General features: G+C 43.6%; 2 protein-coding genes across 4 annotated transcripts in view; one reads left to right on the top strand and one right to left on the bottom strand.

Moving 5' to 3' along the window:
• Nucleotides 1–3472: 3472 nt before the first annotated feature.
• Nucleotides 3473–8960, top strand: LOC118362230 (GTPase IMAP family member 7-like). The gene is made up of 3 exons (XM_035742407.2): nucleotides 3473–3615; nucleotides 5308–5346; nucleotides 7187–8960. The coding sequence occupies exons 1-3, from the start codon at nucleotides 3588–3590 to the stop codon at nucleotides 8107–8109; spliced, it is 990 nt and encodes a 329-aa protein (XP_035598300.1). The 5' UTR covers nucleotides 3473–3587; the 3' UTR covers nucleotides 8110–8960.
• A 1334-nt stretch (nucleotides 8961–10294) lies between these two features.
• The window catches only part of LOC118362229 (phospholipid-transporting ATPase IA-like), a 30728-nt gene continuing 15701 nt past the window's right edge, over nucleotides 10295–25321 (bottom strand). For all 3 annotated transcript variants that reach the window (XM_035742405.2, XM_035742406.2, XM_052485817.1), the window contains 17 exons: nucleotides 22370–22454; nucleotides 21727–21866; nucleotides 21224–21362; nucleotides 21006–21070; nucleotides 20146–20318; nucleotides 19700–19883; nucleotides 19359–19469; nucleotides 18922–18996; nucleotides 18685–18807; nucleotides 18321–18399; nucleotides 18174–18235; nucleotides 17894–17950; nucleotides 17688–17795; nucleotides 17460–17548; nucleotides 17256–17348; nucleotides 16825–16904; nucleotides 10295–11723 (listed from right to left, as the gene is read on the bottom strand). In XM_035742405.2, coding sequence (XP_035598298.1) covers nucleotides 11620–11723; nucleotides 16825–16904; nucleotides 17256–17348; nucleotides 17460–17548; nucleotides 17688–17795; nucleotides 17894–17950; nucleotides 18174–18235; nucleotides 18321–18399; nucleotides 18685–18807; nucleotides 18922–18996; nucleotides 19359–19469; nucleotides 19700–19883; nucleotides 20146–20318; nucleotides 21006–21070; nucleotides 21224–21362; nucleotides 21727–21866; nucleotides 22370–22454 — 1767 coding nt within the window. In that variant the 3' untranslated portion in view covers nucleotides 10295–11619. The remainder of the gene's footprint in view (nucleotides 11724–16824; nucleotides 16905–17255; nucleotides 17349–17459; nucleotides 17549–17687; nucleotides 17796–17893; nucleotides 17951–18173; nucleotides 18236–18320; nucleotides 18400–18684; nucleotides 18808–18921; nucleotides 18997–19358; nucleotides 19470–19699; nucleotides 19884–20145; nucleotides 20319–21005; nucleotides 21071–21223; nucleotides 21363–21726; nucleotides 21867–22369; nucleotides 22455–25321) is intronic.

Here is a 25321-nt window from a genome sequence, read left to right as displayed (position 1 = left end):
ATGTTTCTAACTTAATTGAGGAAAATAAGAACAATCCAAAATTCCTTTTTGATACTGTCGCAAAGCTAACTAAAAAGCAGCATTCCCCAAGAGAGGATGACTTTCACTTCAGCAGTGATAAATTCATGAACTTCTTTGAGGAAAAGATTATGATTATTAGAAAGCAAATTACGGACTCCTCTTTAAACCTGCGTATTCCTCCAAACCTCAGTTGTCCTGAGTCTGCACAACTCTGCCAGGACCTAGGATCAAGAGAGACGCTCAAGTGTTTTAGTACTATATCTCTTGACACAATGATGAAAATAATCATGGCCTCTAAACCTTCAAGCTGCATACTGGACCCTATTCCAACTAAACTACTGAAAGAGCTGCTTCCTGTGCTTGGCCCTCCTATGTTGAACATAATAAACGGCTCTCTGTCCACTGGATGTGTACCAAACTCACTAAAAGTGGCAGTAATAAAGCCTCTCTTGAAAAAGCCAAACCTTGACCCAGAAAATATAAAAAACTATCGGCCTATATCGAATCTTCCATTCCTCTCAAAAATTTTAGAGAAGGCTGTTGCGCAGCAACTTGCTGCCTTCCTGAAGACAAACAATGTATATGAAATGCTTCAGTCTGGTTTTAGACCCCATCATAGCACTGAGACGGCACTTGTGAAGGTGGTAAATGACATTTTAATGGCATCGGACCGAGGCTCTGCATCTGTCCTCGTGCTCCTAGACCTTAGTGCTGCTTTTGATACCATCGATCACCACATTCTTTTGGAGAGATTGGAAACCCAAATTGGTCTACACGGACATGTTCTGGCCTGGTTTAGATCTTATCTGTCGGAAAGATATCAGTTTGTCTCTGTGAATGGTTTGTCCTCTGACAAATCAACTGTACATTTCGGTGTTCCTCAAGGTTCCGTTTTAGGACCACTATTGTTTTCACTATACATTTTACCTCTTGGGGATGTTATTCGAAAACATAATTTTAACTTTCACTGCTATGCGGATGACACACAGCTGTACATTTCAATGAAACATGGTGAAGCCCCAAAATTGCCCTCGCTAGAAGCATGTGTTTCAGACATAAGGAAGTGGATGGCTGCAAACTTTCTACTATTAAACTCGGACAAAACAGAGATGCTTGTTCTAGGTCCCAAGAAACAAAGAGATCTTCTGTTGAATCTGACAATTAATCTTAATGGTTGTACAGTCGTCTCAAATAAAACTGTGAAGGACCTCGGCGTTACTCTGGACCCTGATCTCTCTTTTGAAGAACGTATCAAGACCATTTCGAGGACAGCTTTTTTCCATCTACGTAATATTGCAAAAATCAGAAACTTTCTGTCCAAAAATGATGCAGAAAAATTAATCCATGCTTTTGTCACTTCTAGGTTAGACTACTGCAATGCTCTACTTTCCGGCTACCCAGATAAAGCACCAAATAAACTTCAGTTAGTGCTAAATACGGCTGCTAGAATCCTGACTAGAACCAAAACATTTGATCATATTACTCCAGTGCTAGCCTCTCTACACTGGCTTCCTGTCAAAGCAAGGGCTGATTTCAAGGTTTTACTGCTAACCTACAAAGCATTACATGGGCTTGCTCCTACCTATCTCTCTGATTTGGTCCTGCCGTACATACCTACACGTACGCTACGGTCACAAGACGCAGGCCTCCTAATTGTCCCTAGAATTTCTAAGCAAACAGCTGGAGGAAGGGCTTTCTCCTATAGAGCTCCATTTTTATGGAACGGTCTGCCTACCCATGTCAGAGACGCAAACTCGGTCTCAACCTTTAAGTCTTTACTGAAGACTCATCTCTTCAGTGGGTCATATGATTGAGTGTAGTCTGGCCCAGGAGTGGGAAGGTGAACGGAAAGGCTCTGGAGCAACGAACCGCCCTTGCTGTCTCTGCCTGGCCGGTTCCCCTCTTTCCACTGGGATTCTCTGCCTCTAACCCTATTACAGGGGCTGAGTCACTGGCTTACTGGGGCTCTCTCATGCCGTCCCTGCAGGGGGTGCGTCACCTGAGTGGGTTGATTCACTGTTGTGGTCGTCCTGTCTGGGTTGCCCCCCCCCCCGCCGTGGTGGAGATCTTTGTGGGCTATACTCAGCCTTGTCTCGGGATGGTAAGTTGGTGGTTGAAGATATCCCTCTAGTGGTGTGGGGGCTGTGCTTTGGCAAAGTGGGTGGGGTTATATCCTTCCTGTTTGGCCCTGTCCGGGGGTGTCCTCGGATGGGGCCACAGTGTCTCCTGTCCCCTCCTGTCTCAGCCTCCAGTATTTATGCTTCAGTAGTTTGTGTCGGGGGGCTAGGGTCAGTTTGTTATATCTGGAGTACTTCTCCTGTCCTATTCGGTGTCCTGTGTGAATCTAAGTGTGCGTTCTCTAATTCTCTCCTTCTTTCTTTCTCTCTCTCGGAGGACCTGAGCCCTAGGACCGTGCCCCAGGACTACCTGACATGATGACTCCTTGCTGTCCCCGGTCCACCTGACTGTGCTGCTGCTCCAGTTTCAACTGTTCTGCCTTGACCTGAGCCCTAGGACCGTGCCCCAGGACTACCTGACATGACTCCTTGCTGTCCCCGGTCCACCTGACTGTGCTGCTGCTCCAGTTTCAACTGTTCTGCCTTGTTATTATTCGACCATGCTGGTCATTTATGAACATTTGAACATCTTGGCCATGTTCTGTTATAATCTCCACCCGGCACAGCCAGAAGAGGACTGGCCACCACACATAGCCTGGTTCCTCTCTAGGTTTCTTCCTAGGTTTTGGCCTTTCTAGGGAGTTTTTCCTAGCCACCGTGCTTCTACACTTGCATTGCTTGTTGTTTGGGGTTTTAGGCTGGGTTTCTGTACGGCACTTTGAGATATCAGCTGATGTACGAAGGGCTATATAAATCAATTTGATTTTTGATTTGATTTGACTTGACTTGTTAAGCACAGTTTCACTTATTTAGGCTTGCCATAACATAGGGGTTGAATACTTATTGACTCAAGACATTTCAGCTTTTAATTTTTAATTAATTTGTCAAAATTACTCAAAATAATTATACTTTGACATTAATGTGTATTGTGTGTATGTTGAAAAAGCCAAGGGGTATGAATATTTTCTGAAGCCACTGTATGTGTTTTTTTTTAAAGTTTTTTTTTTTACATTTCCTGTTGTTGCTTTTATGTCATGTATAGAGTTGAATGATATCACCTGACATAAAGGTGAGAGATGCAAGAAAGATCGGTGTTGATGTGTCTGTAAAAAAAGGTGGAGGAAGACAGATAATGACGATGTTGATCATGTTGATTGCTGTAAAAAAAATAATTACTCAAATGTTAGGACTATGAAATAGACCTTGTTAACATCAAGTGTTCGTAAAACTGAAAGTCAAACCTCTGCTTTGTACAGGGTTTATATTTGTCCCTCTGCACCTGCATTGAAACATGGGGTTGGCCACAACAACGTCACATGACAGTTCTGATATCATACTGTATATCTGTAGAGGAAGGAGTGAGGTATAGTCACGTATAGCCTCGGTGTATAGCCTCGGTGTGTGTAGAATATTATTGCCTTGGTGTGTGTAGAATATCGGAGATAAAGAATGACTGAAAGAATGGCTGAGGACGAGAGTGAGTATTGAACAGCAACTGTACAGTATAAATATTTACATTTTGCAATATTATCCGTGTTAAACTGATTCAATGTTGTCATGCTTCCAAATGTACTGAATTGAGTAGTTTAAATTTGATCTCTTATATTGAACATCAAATAGAGCCTGAAGTCAAGCCAGGACCTGTTCAACGCATCTAATTATTGCATGTATTGCATGTGACATGTATTTCAAATTTTATTCATGTTTTTTTTTAACAATACAAAACATACACATTACAAACGACAACGTACAGACGCAGACAAACATCAACTACATCACCTGCTCACATCCCCGTATCCAGCGCCCGTATCAGACTCCGGAACATGGCCTCAAACTGTGCCACCACAAAATATTTCCCCTTGCCAACGCACTTTCAACGTTTAGATAACAAAGCATTGACCTTTCCATTGTGTTAACGATGGAAGATTAGTTGATTTTCAGTTTTTAAGTATACGGTTTTTTTTTTCTCAAAATGATTGAGGAGAAAACTATCGTCCAATACATCGGGTATTTCACTGCACCCTCATACGCTGTCTGGAAATATGCAGACAGACACATTAAAATTACATTTGCATTGTAATACTTATTCAGTCGTTGTTAGTTTTACACTTAAGACACCGTTGTGCTGTAGAACTTGTGGATTTTGTCTCTTGTATAATACGTTCTATACATTCGTTTTATAGTGGATTAAGCAACATTTTCGTTTGCTGTAATCTCGTTCGTTATTTTCAGCATTCCCTCCAATTTGTGCCAATATCAGATATTTTGATGTCTTGGTAGTTGTACAGTTTACATATCATATGAACATCCTTTTCTGACTCAAATAGGATTCCCTCAAGATTGCTCTGATGTCCAAAAGATTTCAAATATACAGTTCTTGATATTACACGTTTAAATGGCATGTATTTGAAAATATCTACATTGGTCAATCCAAAATGGCTTCTTAATTCTGTTTTGGAAATAAATGTATTTCCTTTTACCAAGTCATTTATGGTATCCATTCCTTTCATTTCCACGCGGGCCAATTTATCTCTGAATTCTGAATAGCTATCCAAAGGGCTGTTCCATAGGGTTGTGTTTTCAGGGAGTGATATTGGTTCTTGTAGAATTTGTTTAATTTTATCCTATATTGTTTTAGTGTTATTAACTATGAAGTTGGTCATGTTCTTAGGTTTATCCTTTGAAAACAGCTGCATGAAAACATGTACCTGTTGTTCCTCTTTAGTGCGTTTAACGATATGTTGCAAGTAAAAGCCCTGGGTGGCGAGATTATACAATTCCAAACCTGCAAAATTAAAACCACCATTTCCTTTTTTTTATTCTATGAGTTTTATTTGCCTATATAACGTCTGTTATGACTGAGTATACTTTGTAAAGAATATCCCAGGTGGGGTAATTGGTATTACAACAAAATATCAAATACTTAGGATGCTTAATTAAGTGACAACAAACCACACATATATAAAGGTAACGTGATCCTATTACTGAACAACATGAAAGCAGATCTAATTCTATGGAACCATTTTCACATAAAGTATATCTTACAAGTAGAATAAACCGTGGTCCACTTAAAATGATTGCTGGATATAATGAGTTATTCTTTTTTTCCCCTATTGCCATTATAAAAAAAAATGTCTCACTGTGTATTATTTTGTCTTACACCATTCAGTTGTTCCCTTGGTAACCCAAGACAAGACCTCCTCTACGGGTGAGTTAATTAATCTCCAAAAATACCACCCCAGACTATAAGGACTTTGATATTTCCCATTTCCATCAACTGAGCCGATTCAGATCTATACTCAATCTACAGCGCATTCAGAAAGTATTCAGACTTCTTTCACATTTTGTTACGTTGGTCTTATCCGAAAATCAATTATGAATCTGCACACAATACCCCATAATGACAAAGTGAAAACAGATTTAGATTTTTTTTGCAAATTTATTAAAATAAAAAACTGAAATAACTTATTTACATAAGTATTCAGACCCTTTGCTATGAGATGCAAAAATGAGCTCAGTTGCATCCTGTTTCCATTGATCATCCTTGAGATGTTTCTATAACTTGGAATCCACCTGTGGTAAATGCAATTGATTGGACATGATTTGGAAAAGCACGCACCTGTCTATATAAGGTCCCACACTTGACAGTCTATGTCAGAGCAAAAACCAAGCCCTAAGGTCGAAGGAATTATGCATTATTGAAGGTCCCAAAGAACACAGTGGCCTCAGTGGAAGTTTGGAACCACCAAGACTCTTCCTAGAGCTGGCTGCCCGGCCAAACTGAGCAATCAGGGGAGAAGGACCTTGGTCAGGGAGGTGACCAAGAACCTGATGGTCACTCTGACAGAGGTTCAGAGTTCCTCTGTGGAGTTGGGAGAATCTTCCAGAAGCACAACCATCTCTGCAGCGCTCCACCAATCAGACCTCTATGGCAGAGTGGCCAGATGGAAGCCACTCCTCAGTAAAAGGCACATGACAGCCCACTTGGAGTTTGCCAAAAGGCACCTAAAGGACTCTTAGACCATAAGAAACAAGATTCTCTGGTCTGATGAAACCAAGATTGAACCTTCTGGCCTGAATGCCAAGCGTCACGTGTAGAGGAAACCTGGCACCATCACCACAGTTAAGCATATCTTTCTTTTCTTTTGTGTTATTGACTGTACGTTTGTTTATGTGTAACTCTGTGTTGTTGTTTGTGTCACACTGCTTTGCTTTATCTTGGCCAGGTCACAGTTGTAAATGATAACTTGTTCTCAACTGGCCTACCTGGTTAAATAAAGGTGAAATAAAAAAATACATAAATATTGGTGGCAGCATCATGCTGTGGGGTTGTTTTTCAAAAGCAGGGACTGCGAGACCAGTCAGGATCAAGGGAATGATGAATGGAGCAAAGTACAGATAGAATCTTGATGAAAACCTACTCCAGACCTCTAAGGACCTCAGACTGGGGCGAAGGTTCCCCTTTCCGACAGGACAATGACCCTAAGAACACCCCCAAGACAACGCAGGAATGGCTTTGGGAAAAGTATCTTAATATCCTTGAGTGGCCCAGCCAGAGCCCAGACTTGAAACCGATTGAAGATCTGTGTAGGGACCTGAAAATAGCTGTGCAGCAACACACCCCACCCAACCTGACAGACCTGCTTGAGATGATCTGCAGAGAGGAATGGGAGAAACTCCTCAAATACAGGTGTGCCAAGCTTGTAGCGTCATTCCCAAGAAGACGCAAGGCTTTAATCGCTAGCAAAGGTGCTTCAACAAAGTACTGCGCGTAAAGGGTCTGAATACTTACGTAAATGTGATATTTCAGTTTTTTATTTGAAAATACATTGGCAAAAATTCCAAGAAAACAGTTTTTGCTTTGTCATTACTGTGTGTATATTGATGTAGATTGATGAGGAAAAAATATAAAATGTAATTAAAATGCTGTAACACAACAAAATGTGGAAAAGGTCAAGGGGTCTGAATGCTTTCCCGAATGCACTGTACCTCTCTAATGAAGAATAAAGCAACAGAACATCTTGTAGTGAACAGTCCTGTCTTTTTAGATTTGTTTAGGATTGTTCTGGTGGGTAAGACTGGAGCAGGGAAGAGTGCAACCGGAAACACCATCCTGGGGAAAAAGGTGTTTGAAGTGAACGCCTCTCTTAGTTCTGTGACAGACAAGTGTTACAAAACAATTGGAGAGGTTTGTGGGATGCGGGTGCATATTGTTGACACTCCTGGCATCTTCGACACAGTGAAGACAGATGAAGAAGTGAAAAAGACAGTAGGGGAGTGTGTCAACCTGTCTGTTCCGGGACCCCACGCATTCCTGCTGGTGATCAGGCTGGGGGGGAGGTTCACAGAGGAGGAGAGGAACACCGTGAAGTGGATCCAGGAGAACTTTGGAGAGGACGCTTCATTGCACACCCTCTTGCTGTTCACCTGTAAAGATCAACTGAATGGGCAAGAAGTAGTCAACGTTCTGAGAAAGTCCAAGGATATCCAGAAACTTCTCAACACCTGCGGGGGCAGGTATCACTCGTTCAATAACAACGATACAGACCCTACTCAGGTTACAGAGCTTCTGGAGAAGATCAAAGTCATGGTGGAGAACAATGGAGGAAATTACTACACCAATGACATGTATGAGAAGGCTCAGAAAAAGATCAAAGAGGAGGAGGAGAAGAGGAAAGCGGAGGAAGAAAAGCAGAGGCAGGAGCAGGAAAGAATCATAGAGCAACGAATAAGACAGGAGGGAGTAGAGAAGGGGAGGAAAAAGAAGATGTACTTTGTGATATTGCTTGGTGCTATTCTGTTATTCATAGGAGGGGTGAATATAGTAGCTACTGTAGGGGGAACCGTGGGAAATGCTATTGGAATAGCATTCATTATTGTAGGATTAGCAGGTGTCATAATAGCAGGTGTCATAATAGCTAAGATTTTCAAGACAGAAAGAAGTGGAGCTGGCACACTTGCCTCAGTGTAAAATTGGGCCTGTTCCAGACACATCTGAAACCTGGCACCTATGAACCTAATGAGAGCCAGGCGGAGCTGTGCCCTTGCAGCTTTGGCTTTTCCAAATGTTTTATTATAATGAATTTCTTTGGTCCACATACATTTTTCCAACAACACAAGTAATCAACTGCAAAATCAGACAACCCCATTGTGGAATAGTTGACCTATTCAATTGGTCAACTTGTCGCATTCTATGTGAGAAAATAATATTTATCTTGAGGCGTTTTCAAATTGAGAGTGGCACAAGGAAAGAAAGTTGCATGCCCTCGTCGTTGCACAACATTTAGCTTTGATGACTACTGTTAAAAAGAGGAGGATCACAGCTTTCTAGTGCATCTACATTTTATTTCTGAACTCCACAAAATGTGCGGACTGCACCCTATTAAAACCGGAGTTTTTAGCAACAGCTGGGATGATCTGTTTTAGAGCTCGCCAATGGCGGTGAATGCATAGGGGAGTCCGATGCTAAATGTAACTTGAATGAGTGCCAGTGGAATGTTTTTTTCTTTTTCGGGGACATTCAATTCATCAATACATTGTTAACTAGCAATAAGATAAGGTTTATAGTTTGTGATCTAGCTAATGATATAGCCACTATATCATCAGCTACAGGTAAAACTTGTTATTGATAAACAGCACACCTGCTTGCTAAGATGAACCAATATGTTATTGGATCATTTCTGGAGGGGGTATTTATATTTTAGATGGTGACAGCATAATTGCATTTTTATTCATTTTGGAGTAGAATCCTTTTGAAAAGTCCCCAGAACAGACCGTCGTTCTACAAAACGTTTTTTTTAGGTCCCTCTGCGACCTTGCCACCATTGCTACAAAAAAATCCAGGGAAACACTTACCAATGTTTTAGTTGTTACAACTTTGGAAACTTACTTTTGTTTTCCACTTTGTTCAATTATTCTTTAGTCCTTTAACAGTGCCTTCATTTTCATCAAATAATAATGACAATATTTTGGGTGTAGAAGCTTAAATAGCAATGAAGTTACCAAATAAACATCCCTGTGTGTACATGTTTATTGAACCTTTATTCAACTAGGCAAGTCAGTTAATGAACAAATTCTTATTTACAATGACGGCTTAGCCCGGCCAAACCCGGACGACGCTGGGCCAATTGTGCGCCGCCCTTTGGGACTCCGATTCACGGACGGATGTGATATAGTCTGGATTCCAACCAGAGACTGTAGTGACACCTGTCGCACTGAGATGCAGTGCCTTAGACCGCTGCGCCACTCATGTTAGTAAAAACAGGAATTCATAATTGTTTTTGTTAACAAAAGGGAATTATGAAATGTTTGTGACTTCAATTTATAACATTGACATGTGTTTTTCTGGATTTTGTTGTTGTTCTGTCTCTCACTTTTCAAATAAACCTACCATTAAAATTATAGACTGATCATTTCTTTGTCAGTGGGCAAACGTACAAAATCAGCAGGGGATCAAATACTCCCCCCCCCCTCACTGTAGGTCTTTCAATGCAATATTTTGCAGACTATTAACCAATAAACACTCATGTGAGCGTCATCTGGCACATAAATCAGTCAGATATTGGTATTGTAACAATTTGGTACACATGTTACAAACACTGCCAAGCCTCAACATATGCAAGAACGTTCATATCGACCAAATGGGGGCGCTATAACGGGCACATGTTTAGATCTCTTGATCTATTTGACTCCGAAAAGAAAATGGCACACTTGCTCAGGGATATGAGTCTAGCTAACCCACGTGATATATCAGACACTACTGGCCTGATTTTGATTCAACTTGGGTGAATGTGTCTTGCCGTAGAGATCCGCTATTTACAAAATTACACTGATTGGCCCAAGGGGAGCATTGGGCCATTCGTGGGGGACAATTTACATTGTTTGTTTTTCTCAAGTGCGTACAAGCATTGAACGAAACAATGAATGTTCACACTACAAAAGTGAAACTAAACTACTCTGGTACAGGTTCTGGGCTAAACATGTGGTTGGACATTGCCACATCCTGTACAAGCTCAGCATACCTCCAATTCAATAAGCACACACTGTTTATACAGATATGTGAGTGAGGTACACTTGTATACTCATCGTTATTGTTATAGTGTTTAAAATATTTGTGAAAAGTGTGAGCAAAGAAATCTGAGTGCACAGACTAGAAGAAAGGTTGCATTTGAGTGTTGCAGTGGTTTTATTCAGTAGTCCCTTTATGCATCTGAGAATGAAATATTAAATAAGTTATAGAAAAAGTAAACTTGTTAAATTATGAATTCTTCTTTTTGACTCAAGGAACATAAATACATTAATACATTTTTTTTTCTCTGAACAAAAACCAAGGTATATTCCAGCTTTTACGGACGTGAAGTTTGAGTGATATTTCTGTTTCCCCAGAAATACTCGGAAACATTCATCCCTCACACAACAAGGATACAATTCAAATGAACAAATGAACACATTATTCTTTTTCCCGGTCAGTGAGAGAACATTTGCATTGCAGTGAAAAGAGCCATGGACGGATTTTAAACCATGCAGAAGACGAAGAAACACATACACACACGCCTTAGCATTACACTACTGCATGAGAGAAACTCTCTGAAAGGCACTGTTGGGATGGATTGACTAGAGAGAAACATGGAATGCAAGGAATCTTTCAGAGATATAAATCTTAAAATGAGAAGCCCATCATCAAGTCTTAACCCGTAGTGCTTTTACTCGCGGTATCATTCTGGAGTGCAATGATTGAACGCAAATGGCATTCAATCATCATAGACTACATTCAAACCCCTATTGGTTACACACATTACTCTTTGGCAAGCAACATCACAGGGTTTCCCATTCTCTTACAAATGTCGGGTTCAGGGATGATTCGTGGATCGTTTTGGTCCAACACTGCTCTTTATGTGGCACGTACATCTTGTTCGAGTTTGGTCTTATGCCACACCAAAAAATAAAATATGAGACGTTCCCTCTTCCAAGGCCACCCGTTGCTTAGAATGGGAACTCTTCCACATACAAATATAAAAACAGGTCAAGTCTTCAGGACAAAGACACATTAAAAAGTCAGTGCTTGGGGACAAACCAACAGTGAAAACACTTTCTGTAAATGTCATCTTGCAATGTTATTTTTTTTCTCTCTTCTGTGCATTCCAGAAACTACCCTTAGCTCCACCTCCCACCTCCTCTGCACTTCAGTAGATCTGAAAGATAGGTCAGGTATAACCAATAGGACATACATACATACCACTGCCCCTCGAGGGGAATTTGCCCCATATTGCTGACACCTTTCCAGTCTTCTCAGATCAACAGAAGTTCCTCAGGAGGTTATGGGTTTTGGGGGTTGTTTCTGGACGGGGTCTTCACTCCAGACTTTCTGGTGGAAGTTGACCGGCCACACTTCGTGAGGTGACTTCCTGTCAACCTCCTCCAATGGGGATGGCTGAGTGCAGCATGTGATAGGAGGGCATCGCTGAGGGGGAGGGGAGAGGCTTCACCACTGGGGCTGAGCAGGCCTCTGCTTGGTGGTGTCGTACGACCGGATCACGTCAGACTGTGACACCGCTCCGTTTTCCTCCTGAGAGAAGGCATAGCCGTCTAAGGGAAAACAAGCACATGATACTTATATATAAAAACGTAGACGCCATTACAAAATCTCACGCTGACCACCTAGTGAGAGTTTCGAAATAAGGATGTATAACCCCACCCATCTCAAAGGGCTTGTTCAGCCGACAGCCTACCGACTGGTCTACAATAAATAACTACTCATTATTATTTGTAGATCAGTAAGTCTGTCACAATTTACCCACAATTCACCACAGGTGCAGTCAACTAGAACACACACAAATCCTGTAGCAAACTTTGTTCCCTTCCCCTCTACAAAAACCAGGCTACACGCGAAGCACTACTGCACATAGTACATTATCACACACTACATTATCAGAAATCCAGGACAGTTAGAACAACAGCCCACAGCTAAATTAGACCTATAGATCTAATAACTCAATATTAGGTGAAGGTAAATGTCTAACACAGGATGTGATGGATGAGTCAGACTGGGGAGGGATCCAGCAGCTACCTACACAGTGCCTTCAGAAAGTATTCAGACACCTTGACTTTTTCCACATTTTGTTACATTACAGCCTTATTCTAAAATTGATTAAATTATTTTCCTCATCAATCTACACACAATAATGAAAAAGCAAAAACAGTTTTTTAGAAATACCTTATTTACATAAGTATTCAGACCCTTTGCTATGAGACTTGAAATTGAGCTCAGGTTCATCCTGTTTCCATTGACCATCCTTAAGATATTTCTTCAACTTGATTGCAGTCCACCTGTGGTAAATGTAATTGATATGACATGATTTGGAAAGGCACACACCTGTCTATATAAGGTCCCACAGTTGACAGTGCCTGTCAGACCATAAACCAAGCCATGAGGTTGCAGGAATTGTCAGTAGAGCTCCGAGACAGGATTGTGTCGAGGCACAGATCTGGGGAAGGGTACCAAAAAACATCTGCAGCGTTGAAGGTCCCCAAGAACACACTGGCCTCCATCACTCTTAAATGGAAGAAGTTTGGAACCACCAAGACTCTTACTAGAGCTGGCTGCCCAGCCAAACTGAGCAATCGGGGGAGAAGGGCCTCGGTCAGGGATTAAGAACCCGATGGTCACTCTGACAGAGCTCCAGAGTTCCTCTGTGTAGATGGGTGAACCTTCCAGAAGGACAACCACCTATGCAGCACCCCACCAATCAAACCTTTACAGTAGACGGAAGCCGCTCCACAGTAAAAAGGTACATGACAGCCCGCTTGGAATTTGACAAAAGGCACCTAAAGGACTCTCAGACCATCAGAAACAAGATTTTCTGGTCTGATGAAACTAAGATTTAACTCTTTGGCCTGAACGCCAAGCGTCACGTCTGGAGGAAACCTGGCACCATCCCTACAGTGAAGTATGGTGAACGCCGCATAATGATGTGGGGTGGTCTTTCAGCGGCAGCGACTGGGAGACTAGTCAGGATCGAGGGAAAGACGAACGGAGCAAAGTACAGAGAGAACCTTGATGAAAACCTGTTCTAGAGTGCTCAGGACCTCAGTCTGGGTCAAAGGTTCACCTTCCAACAGGACAACGCAGGGGTAGCTTCGGGACACGTTTCTGAATGTCCTTGAATGGCCCAGCCAGAGCCCGGACTTGAACCCAATCTAACATCTCCCTGAGAGACCTGAAAATATCCAATCAAACCTGAAAGAGCTTGAGAGGATCTGCAGAGAAGAATGGGAGAAACTCCCCAAATACAGGTGTGCCAAGCTTGTAGTGTCATACCCAAGAAGACTGGAGGCTGTAATCGCTGCCAAAGGGGCTTCAACAAAGTACTGAGTAAGAGGTCTGAATACTTACGTAAATGTGATATTTCAGTTTTTATTTTTAATAGATTAGCAAACATTTCTAAAAAACGGTTTTTGCTTTGTCAATATGGGTTAATATATGTAGATTGATGAGGGGAAAAAAACTATTTAAATACATTTTAGAATAAGGCTGTAACGTAACAAAATGTGGAAAAAGTCAAGGGGTCTGAATACTTTCCGAATGCACTGTACACTACCTGACCAAAGGTATGTGGACACCTGCTTGTCGAACATTCCAAAATCATGTGCATGAATAAGGAGATGGTCCCCCCTTTGCTGCTATAACAGCATCCACTCTTCTAGACTTTGGAACATTGCTGCAGGGACTTGCTTCCATTCAGCCACAAGAGCATTAGTGAGGTTGGGCGATTAGGCCTAGCTCGCAGTTGCCATTTCAAATCATCCCAAAAGTGTTCAGATGGGGTTGAGGTCAGGGCTCTGTGCAGGCCAGTTCTTCTACACCGATCTCAACAAAGCATTTCTGTATGGGGACCTCGCTTTGTGCATGGGGGCATTGTCATACTGAAACAGGAAAGAGCCTTCCCGAAACTGTTGCCACAAAGTTGTAAGCACATAATCGTATAGAATGTCATTGTATGCTGTAGCGTTACGATTTCCCTTCACTGGAACTAAGGGGCCTAGCCTGAACCTTGAAAAACAGCCCCAGACCATTATTCATCCTCCATCAGACTTTACAGTTGGTACTACGCATTAGGGTAGGTAGCGTTCTCTTGGCATTCACCAAACCAAGATTTGTCCGTCAGACTGCCAGATGGTAAATCGTGATTTATCACTCCAGAGAACTACCCCAGAGTCCAATGGCGGAGAGCTTTACACCATTCTAGCCGACACTTGGCATTACGCATGATGATCTCAGGCTGTGTGGCTGCTTGGCCATGGAAACCCATTCCATGAAGCTCCCGACGAACAGTTCTTGTGCTGAAATTGCATCCAGAGGCAGTTTGGAACTCGGTAGTGAATGTTGCAACCGAGACGATTTTTACGCACTACGCGCTTCAGCACTCGGTGGCCCCGTTCTGTGAGCTTGTGTGGCCTAACACTTCACGTCTGAGCCGTTTCTACTTCACAAATACAGCAGGGCAGAAATTTTACAAACTGACTTGTTGGAAAGGTGGTATCCTATGACGGTGCCATGTTGAAAGTCACTGACCTCTTCAGTATGTCCATTCTACTGCCAATGTTTGTCTATGGAGATTGCATGGCGGTGTGCTCGATTTTATACATCTGTCTGATCTGATATTTCAGCCACACCCAGCAATGGGTGTGGCTGAAATATCCAAATCCACTCATTTGAAGGGGTGTCCACATACTATTGTATATACAGTGCCTTGCAAAACTATTCACCCACCTTGGCATTTCCCCCCAAAAAAATTTGCATTACAACCTGCAATTTCTTGGATTTCATGTAATGGACATACACAAAATAGTCCAAAGTGGTGAAGTGAAAAAAATGAACTTATTTCAAAGAAAATGTAAAAGTGGTACAGAAAAAAATAAGCAAAGATGTTTGGCCTGTGGGAGACTCCCCACACATATGGAAGAAGGTACTCTGGTCAGATGAGACCAAAATTGAGCTTGGCCATCAAGCAAAATGCTATGTCTGGTGCAAACCCAACAACTCGCATCACCCCGAGAACTCCATCCCCACAGTGAAGCATGCTGGTGGCAGCATCAACCTGTGGGGATGTTTTTACATCGGCATGGACTGGGAAACTGGTCAGATTTGAAGGAATGATGGATGGCGCTATATAAAGGGAAATTCTTGAGGGAAACCTGTTTCAGTCTTCCAGAGATTTGAGACTGGGACGGAGGTTCACCTTCCAGCAGGACAATGACCCTAATCATACTGCTAAAGCAACACTTGAGTGGTTTAAGGGGAAAAAATAAAAAATAAATGGTGCAGGGACTTGCTTCCATTCAGCCACAAGAGCATTAGTGAGGTTGGGCGATTAGGCCTAGCTCGCAGTTGCCATTTCAAATCATCCCAAAAGTGTTCAGATGGGGTTGAGGTCAGGGCTCTGGAATGGCCTAGTCAAAGCCCAGACCTCAATCCAATTGAGAATCTGTGGTATGACTTAAAGATTGCTGTACATCAGTGGAACCCATCCAACTTGAAGGAGCTGGAGCAGTTTTACCTTGAAGAATGGGCAAAAATCCCAGTGGCTAGATGTTCCAAGCTTATAGAGACATACCCCAAGAGACTTGCAGCTGTAATTGCTGCAAAAGTTGGCTCTACAAAGTATTGACTTTGGAGGGGTGAATAGTTATGCACGCTCAAGTTGATTTTTTTTGTCTATTTCACAATAAAACATATTTTGCTTGAGTAGTTATTTACTTCAAAGTGGTAGGTATGTTGTGTAAATCAAATGATTACAAACCCCCCCAAAATCAATTTTAATTGCAGGTTGTAAAGGCAACAAAATATGAAAAAATGCCAAGGGGGTGAATACTTTCACAAGCCACTGTATAGTGTATATCCTAACACAATACATATCCTACACAATAGTTTCTTCTTATATTAAGAACCATTTCTATTCTTCTAGCCCACAGGTCCATCTATTCAAACTACAGGGACGATTCTAACCACTGTCAAAGCTCTATGACTCCAGGGAAGTTTACCTACTTTACACAGATCCAACCTTGTGAGGGGCTCACTAACCTTCACACCTCGAGTGACAATGACAATCTCACCCCCTCCATGCCTGCATGTGTATGGAGGCAGTGAGGGAGGGACAAATGGCATTGTGGGAAATGTAGTCAGAGTGTTGTCAAAGGCAGTACAGTAGGAAGTTAGACAAACGGATTCTCCAATAGAAATCCCCGATCACACTTGTAGGCGATGTCATGGCGACGTTGGCAAGCAAAGCTCATGCGAAGAAGCACGTCATTGAGTCTAACGGTCTTCTATCTATCCCATGTGCAGGCCATCAATATCAAAGGCACTCCTTCGATATATAGTTGTTTTTTGACTAAAAGAAAAACATGTCAGTTTGTCACCTTTACGAGGTTGGAGTAATAACATGTTCAACTACTTAAGACATTGGCTCCAATCTTGGTTGTGCCTTTAGGATGAATTTTACACTTCTCTGATTGACCTCTCAAACCCCGGCCTGGTCCGTTTGGTCTGTTTCACAAGCGTTTCTGGACGTTTTGTGATGTTGTGCCTTCTGGGTTTAGACACTGTCATAGATGGTGATGTTTTACTGTACTACAGAAAGAAGAGGACAAGTGTGAAGCACCACATTCTGTAAGGCGTGTGACTTACGTAGCATGTTCTGAGGGACGGACTCTGTGCTGTATGCTGACGATATGCTGTTCTTCAGGAGCTGAGCTCTCTCTGACAAGCTACACACACACACACACACACACACACACACACACACACACACACACACACACACACACACACACACACACACACACAGAGAGAGAGAGAGAGAGAAGAGTACATGAGACAAACAAAAAAGCATGCACACATTGACTCTGTACCGGTACCCCCTGTATATAGCCCCGCTATTGGTACTGCTGCTCTTTAATTATTTGTTATTCTTATCTCTTACTTTTTTTTTCTTCTTAAAACTGCATTGTTGTTTAAGGGCTTGTATTCAGTATTTCAGGTCTACACTTGTTGTATTTGGCGCATGTGACATTTTACATTTTTTATTTTCTCAATACAGTTAGATGGTATAAAAATACCTTTTCCCATGAACCACTACTCCAGGGTCCTGAGCCTTAGCCTCCAGCTCCTGCACCTCATCAACCAGGTTCTTCCAGAAAGACCTCTTTACCCTGAGCAAGAGAGGAGAGAGAGATGTAAATTCTATTATAGAATGAAAGGGCTGTGTAAAGAGTAGTTGTTTCTCTGAAGCTAGCACTGTATGTATTAAGGTCTGGACTCACACTCTGAACGCCACGTCAAACAGCAGTGAGGTGACAGGGATGAAGAGGAGACTCATCCAGAACACTCCTGAGGTGAACAGCATCTCTGCCTGCATCACACACACACACACACACACACACTTAAAACTTTTGACACGTGAATAGTAAGTTTGCTTCGGTGTTGCTTATTGTGCAACATATTTGTCCAACAAATGCATATTGTTGAACATAGAGTGATCCGTACTTTACCTGACCAGACATGTCTGGTGCAATAGCTATAACTGGCCACAAGGTGGAGTAGAGCCAGAAGAACAACACCCACAGGAACACACTGCCCCAGATGGCTATGTGACTGAACTACAGAGGGAGCAACAGAGCAGGTCAGGAAAAACATCACACTTTGTTTCTCATCGTCATATTCTGAATGACAGAAATGGGAAGCCTACTGAACCCACCAGTGTCCATGATGAAGTCTCCAGTCCAGCTTTGAGACAAACGGTTATCACCACAAACTGGAGGACGGAGAAGAGAGAAAACAAGTCACTTTACCAGGCAACATTTCATGAGGATATAGAAAATCAGAGGTGTCGTGTCTTCTCTATCGAAGTCTTGCTACTGTGTGTATACTAAATTCAGAAACAATTTTACCAAAGTGTTTTCAGATATTTCATTGAGAGCTGGGAAGGCTATCCAAAAACAAACCAGACCTTTCTTTTGGGCATGCAGTCAACCTACCGTGTAAACCATATTTCCTAAGAGAAGATAGTCTGGAGTCTTCCCGTTCCAAGACACAGTATCTGGAATAAAAGAAACCAAACATGCAGGACTGTTTAATACTAGAACGGACCGAGACAGCTGGACAGACGGGACAGAAACACACACCGTGTTGGAAGATCAGCAGGGGTAGCCAGAAGAGGATGACAGAATGGAGGAGGCCGTTGAGACAGTGAGCCCAGAACACCTGCAGTGGGACAGGGGGAAACAAATTAACCAAGAGGGCCTAGTTCCAACTTCCAAATGGACCTTAAGTCCCTAATGCTATAAACATTTTGATTGTGCAGGCATTATTCGTTTATCTTTGAAAATTTGGTAAAATGAGCAAATGTTGAAATGTAAAGGGAAAAAAATGATTATGCAAATGTTACACGCCCAAATTCGTGCTGCTCATGATTGATAAATGAGAAAGGCCCCTCGTCTCCTTTTCACCAGGCAATAATGACCGGGGTTAAATGGGTGGAGGTTGTACCTTGGTGTTGAAACCCAGTGCGTTCTGGGAGGTCTTGTAGAGTTCTGGGTATTTTAGCATGTTCTCTTTCTTGCAGCAGCGCTCAAATATACCCAGGGCCAGAGGAGGCATCGCTGTGAAGATCTATCACACACACACACACACAAAGACGAAAAAGTGATACAGTCATATTTTACCAGGGGGTAAATCCGGGAGAACTCCATGTAAGGGTTGAATAAGGAGTGTACACACACTTACCACATTGTAAAGACCAATGCACCAACGTTCAAATAGAATCTGACCAGAGAACCCGTTCACGATCGCAAACCAGATCTAAAAAAACAAGATGAATGAGTGACTGAGGTTCTGACATAGGGCTGACATTACACACTGACATCCATGTTGATCTCAAAGGGTTGCAGAATTATGGGAACTTTCACAAAATCCCAATGAGACATTAGAAAAAAAAAACTGGTTAGAGTATTTCCTGCTTATTCCTTCCAACCGGGACTTCTGGAAACTCTGGACCTTTAGTGAAATTTACCTGAATTCTACTGAAGCAGCCATACTGAAGCAGCCCTATTGAAGCAGCCCTACTGAAGCAGCCCTATTGAAGCAGCCCTATTGAAGCAGCCCTATTGAAGCAGCCCTACTGAAGCAGCCCTACTGAAGCAGCCCTATTGAAGCAGCCCTACCTCTATGATGTACAACACTATGTTCTTGTAGAAACAGTACAGGATGCATTTGGACACTCGGTTGTAGTTCCACGCCCCATGGACTAGAAGAAGATTCCTCAGGTACTTAAACTGAAAAGACAGGGAACGAAACAGAGAGAGACATAAAGATAGAGACATAGCGAGACAGGCGGAGCGAGACAGAGACCAGATGCCACATATTAGGGTTAGGTGATATCCACAATATCATATCGTCCATTTGGCCTTGTTAAATAATGCCATAAATGATATTATTTCCCCCTAAAAACCAGTCCTCAACTACATCCAGAAGTAATGATGTGTTAGGTGATAAGAGGGGATACCTGGGCGATAGAGTAGTCGGAGGAGTTGGCGGCCTGCAGGCCCTCGTTGCCAGAGATGCCCACGCCAACGTGAGCCGTCTGGATCATGCCCACGTCGTTGGCACCGTCACCCACGGCCAGGGTGATCACCTTCACCTGCCTCTTGACCAGGTCCACCACCTCCGACTTCTGCAGTGGAGACACCCTGGGCACACACGTGATATTGAATAATCACTGAATATGAATGTTTATAGCAGGGCTCTCCAAACCTGTTCCTGGAGAGATACCGTCCTGTAGGTTTTAACTCCAACCCTAAATTAGTGCACCTGATTCTAATAATTAGCTGAATCAGGTTAGTTCCAACTGGAGTTGGAGTGAACAGGAGTGTTGGAGTGAACACCGACAGGAGGGCTTCTCTCCATCTTTAGCAAGTCTGAATGGAGGGCTCCTATGCTGTGATTGGCTACCTGCAGCAGATGACGGCCTTGCAGGATAGGGCCAGATCCAGGAAGTACTGGCGCACCTCGAAGCTGAGGGCGTACTTCAGCGTCTCGCCATCCATCACCAAGGCAACGTCGTTCTCCCTGTGGAGCGCCTCTCCCAGCATGCCACAGTGATGACTCAAAGCCGCTCGTGTCCCCTAGGATAGAGTAAGTTATTGAATGAATGTCATTTAGCAGATGCCTTTATTTTTTTATAGCTTTTTCTTTCTTTTTTTTTAACCCCCTTTTTCTCCCCCATTTCGTGGTATCCAATTGGTAGTTACAGTCTTGTCTCATCGCTGCAACTCCCGTACGGACTCGGGAGAAGCGAAGGGCGAGAGCCATGCGTCCTCCGAAACACAACCCAACCTAGCCACAATGCACGTCCAACCTGGAAACCAGCCGCACCAATGTGTCGGAGGAAACACCATACACCTGGCGACCTGGTCAGCGTGCACTGCACCAGGACCGCCACAGGAGTCGCTAGTGCGCAATGAGACAAGGATTTCCCTGCCGGCCAAACCCTCCCTAACCCGGACGACGCTGGGCCAATGGAGCGCCGCCTCATGGGCCTCCCGGCTACGGTCAGCCGCGAACCCAGAATCTCTGGTGGCACAGCTAGCACTGTGATGCAGATGCCTTTATACAAAGCAACTTAGACAAACATAGATTTTTTTGGTACATGTGGTTCCTCTGAGAATGGAATTCTCGGCCGTGGTGTTGCTAGCGTCATAATAGTACATTTATGAACGACATGCTCAGAACAGAAAAGGCCTCATATCCAGTTGCTGTGGTTTGTTTTCTGTTGTTGACAACAGGAGGGCGAGATTGGGATTGACACCTACTTCTAGTGTCTCCTCGTTCACGACCAACAGCCCCATGTTCTTCCTCAGCAGCCTACACGAGTGACCTTGAGAGGCAGAGGGTAAGAAGGATTTCATTTGACGGTACTGATTCATAGTGGACCTAAGTGGGTCTGAGCACTTTTAGTGTGTATTGGCAGGTGGAGTTGTGTGTGTGTGTGTGTGTGTGTGCCAATCAGTCAGTCGGTCTGCCTCCTCACCTATATTGATGGCAGTCTCCTGCTTGTCTCCGGTGAGGATCCAGATCTTGATACCAGCTCTGAGCAGAGTCTCTATGGTTTCGGGGACTTTGTCTTGTAGCTTGTCCTCTATGGCCGTGGCACCAAGCAACTGCAGGTTCTGGAGAAAAAAAAATACAAGTGAAATACATTTTAAATACTTGAGGTGCACTTGATATAGCTTACCTGGTCCAATGGAACCGGTGGAGCAGCAGCGAAAAGTACAAATTCTTCCCACCCTGCTTTCCGTCAAGCTTAAATCAAACACGTAAAGATATGGAGGCAGCCTACACCAATGCCACATCGTAGCTACATCATGAAAACTCTTGAAAGAATGCATTTTGTATCGTCTTACAGGAAACTCTGTCACTTTATGATAGTATTTTCTGACAGCCAGAAGGAACAGGGTCCTTTAGAAACAAAACAGTTGTAGGTCTACGGTGTGTCTTTATTTTATTGTAAAGACGGGTTCTTCTATTGGTTACCCTCTCGATGAGCTCATAACTCTCCTCCATCTTCAGAGCTCGGTTGGTAAGGGAGGTGGCGGCTCTCTGGTACAACTCAGCCCACTGCTCGTATGACTCTTCTGAGATGTTGGTCACAGCGTAACACAACGTCCTTAGTCCTGACAAAACACACACAGAACGAGAGAGAGACAGACAGAGAGAGATGATACAATGCTTCTGTACAGTACAGATCTGAGAGAATTGGATACGTATAAGAAACATAGTGATAAATTCAGCCCAGCCAATCAGAGGGCAAGGTGGAGCTATTACCATATAGGTTAAACCTATCAGATCTAACCAGATCATTACGAAAACATGAAATAACAACACTATACTATACTATCTGAAGAGGTTCATTGGCTAGCTAGTCCTACTCTACTCTGGGGCGGCAGGGTAGCCTAGTGGTTAGAGCGTTGGACTAGTAACCGAAAGGTTGCAAGTTCAAATCCCCAAGGTCGTTCTGTCGTTCTGCCCCTGAACAGGCAGTTAACCCACTGTTCCTAGGCCGTCATTGAAAATAAGAATTTGTTCTTAACTGACTTGCCTGGTTAAATAAAGGTAAAAAAAATAAATAAATAACAATGCCATTGGAATGCGTGAGAACAGTGGAACTGTGGCTCACCCTCTGTGGCAAACTGCTCCAGGTGGTTGAGAGTGATGTCTTTGTACTTGGAGCTGTCTGCCAGTCTCTCGTAGATGACAGAGTCCTGTCAGAAAACACACCCAGATTGTTGCAACAAACGTGGCTAATTCTTTGAATGTGCAAGATATCATAACTGTTTTTTTGTTTGGTTTTTTAACCACAAATGGACATTGCAAACTCATTTTATTTTTTGTATATTTCAAACATTTAACTTTGAGCTAATTTACAACATGCATTTAATTTACACTGAACTTTTCCAAAAGGTGATAGAATAGTTTGTTTATAGTTTGTAATAGAATAAGAAAACAAGTGTGACTATCATGAGAAAGAAGAATATGGCAAAGATCAAAACAATTATTTCCTTCAAATGCATTGTATCTGAAAGCAACAAAATATATAATTTACACTCAGTGACCAGTTTATTATGTACCGGGTCAGACACACCTTTGTCTCCAGAACAGCCTGAATTCTCAGTTCAGATACGCTGTGGAGTCGAACCGTTGCTCCCAAGCCATTACATCACAACCACCAGCCTGTACCGTTGACACCAGGCAGGATGGAGCCATGGACTCATGCTGCTGACGCTAAAATCACGACTCTGCCATCAGCATGACAACAGGAACCGAGATTCATCAGACCAGGCAATGTTTTTCCACTCGTCAATTGTCCAGTGAGGGTGATCGCGTGCCCACTGGAACCCTGTTTCTAGCTGACAGGAGTGGAACCCGGTGTGGTCGTCTGCTGCAATAGCCCATCTGTGACGAGGACCGACGAGTTGTGCGTTTCGAGATGCCGTTCTGCACACCACTGTTGTACTGCACCGTTATTTGCCTGTTTGTGGGACGTCTGTTAGCTTGCATGACTCTTGTCCTTCTCCTTCCACCTCTCATCAACGAGCTGTTTTCACCCACAGGACTGCCGCTGACTGGATGTTTTTTGTTTTTGTTTGTCCGTTCTCAGTAAACCCTTAGACACTCGTGTGTGTGTGTGTGTGAAAAGCCCAGAAGGCCGTCTGTTTCTGAGATACTGGAACAGGCATGCCGTACACCGACAATCACTCCACACTCAATGTGGCTTAGGTCACTCGTTTTTCCCATTCTAACGTTCAATCAAACAGTAACTGAATGCCTCAATGCCTGCTTTATATAGCAAGCCACGGCCACGACTCAATGTCTGTAGGAGCGAATCATTTGTGAACAGGGTTGTGTACGTAATAAACTGGCCTCTCAGTGTATATCAAGAGCAATTTGTTCCAGAAGCAAAAAACATAAAAAAAGGCTTCTACTAATATAATCCATTTTAGCAGCTGAAAAGTATGTTGTAATAAAAAAAATGCGGAAATAGCAAATCCCAACGTTAGAACATAAACTACTACAGACATAATCCAACATAATATATTCATCAACATAGATAATGAGAATTTCAAGAGAAGATCATTAAAATTCAATATTCAATAAAAGGTTCAAATAAAATGTCCAGATAGGTTGTTACGATAGCAGGGGTAGATAAATGTTAGGACTAGCTTTGGTTTGTTGCAGTGACTCTCTGTGCCAAGACCCTTCAGTCCTGGTCCTGTGGTAATCCTCTTCAGTCCTGGTCCTGTGATGATCCTCTTCAGTCCTGGTCCTGTCATGATCCTCTTCAGTCCTGGTCCTGTCATGATCCTCTTCAGTCCTGGTCCTGTGATGATCCTCTTCAGTCCTGGTCCTGTCATGATCCTCTTCAGTCCTGGTCCTGTCATGATCCTCTTCAGTCCTGGTCCTGTCATGATCCTCTTCAGTCCTGGTCCTGTCATGATCCTCTTCAGTCCTGGTCCTGTCATGATCCTCTTCAGTCCTGGTCCTGTCGTGATCCTCTTCAGTCCTGGTCCTGTCGTGATCCTCTTCAGTCCTGGTCCTGTGGTAATCCTCTTCAGTCCTGGTCCTGTCGTGATCCTCTTTAGTCCTGGTCCTGTCGTGATCCTCTTTAGTCCTGGTCCTGTGGTAATCCTCTTCAGTCCTGGTCCTGTCGTGAACCTCTTCAGTCCTGGTCCTGTCGTGAACCTCTTCAGTCCTGGTCCTGTGGTGATCCTCTTCAGTCCGGGTCCTGTGGTGATCCTCTTCAGTCCGGGTCCTGTGGTGATCCTCTTCAGTCCGGGTCCTGTGGTGATCCTCTTCAGTCCGGGTCCTGTGGTGATCCTCTTCAGTCCGGGTCCTGTGGTGATCCTCTTCAGTCCGGGTCCTGTGGTGATCCTCTTCAGTCCGGGTCCTGTGGTGATCCTCTTCAGTCCGGGTCCTGTGGTGATCCTCTTCAGTCCGGGTCCTGTGGTGATCCTCTTCAGTCCGGGTCCTGTGGTGATCCTCTTCAGTCCGGGTCCTGTGGTGATCCTCTTCAGTCCGGGTCCTGTGGTGATCCTCTTCAGTCCGGGTCCTGTGGTGATCCTCTTCAGTCCGGGTCCTGTGGTGATCCTCTTCAGTCCGGGTCCTGTGGTGATCCTCTTCAGTCCGGGTCCTGTGGTGATCCTCTTCAGTCCGGGTCCTGTGGTGATCCTCTTCAGTCCGGGTCCTGTGGTGATCCTCTTCAGTCCGGGTCCTGTGGTGATCCTCTTCAGTCCGGGTCCTGTGGTGATCCACTTCAGTCCGGGTCCTGTGGTGATCCTCTTCAGTCCGGGTCCTGTGGTGATCCACTTCAGTCCGGGTCCTGTGGTGATCCTCTTCAGTCCGGGTCCTGTGGTGATCCTCTTCAGTCCGGGTCCTGTGGTGATCCTCTTCAGTCCGGGTCCTGTGGTGATCCTCTTCAGTCCGGGTCCTGTGGTGATCCTCTTCAGTCCGGGTCCTGTGGTGATCCTCTTCAGTCCGGGTCCTGTGGTGATCCTCTTCAGTCCGGGTTCTGTGGTGATCCTCTTCAGTCCGGGTTCTGTGGTGATCCTCTTCATAACGGGGTTCTGTGGTA

The sequence above is a fragment of the Oncorhynchus keta genome, chromosome 29 (assembly GCF_023373465.1).
Source record: "Oncorhynchus keta strain PuntledgeMale-10-30-2019 chromosome 29, Oket_V2, whole genome shotgun sequence".
NCBI classification, from domain to species: domain Eukaryota; kingdom Metazoa; phylum Chordata; class Actinopteri; order Salmoniformes; family Salmonidae; genus Oncorhynchus; species Oncorhynchus keta.
Note: the sequence above shows the minus strand (reverse complement) of the source record. Positions and strands in the feature narration are given on the sequence as shown.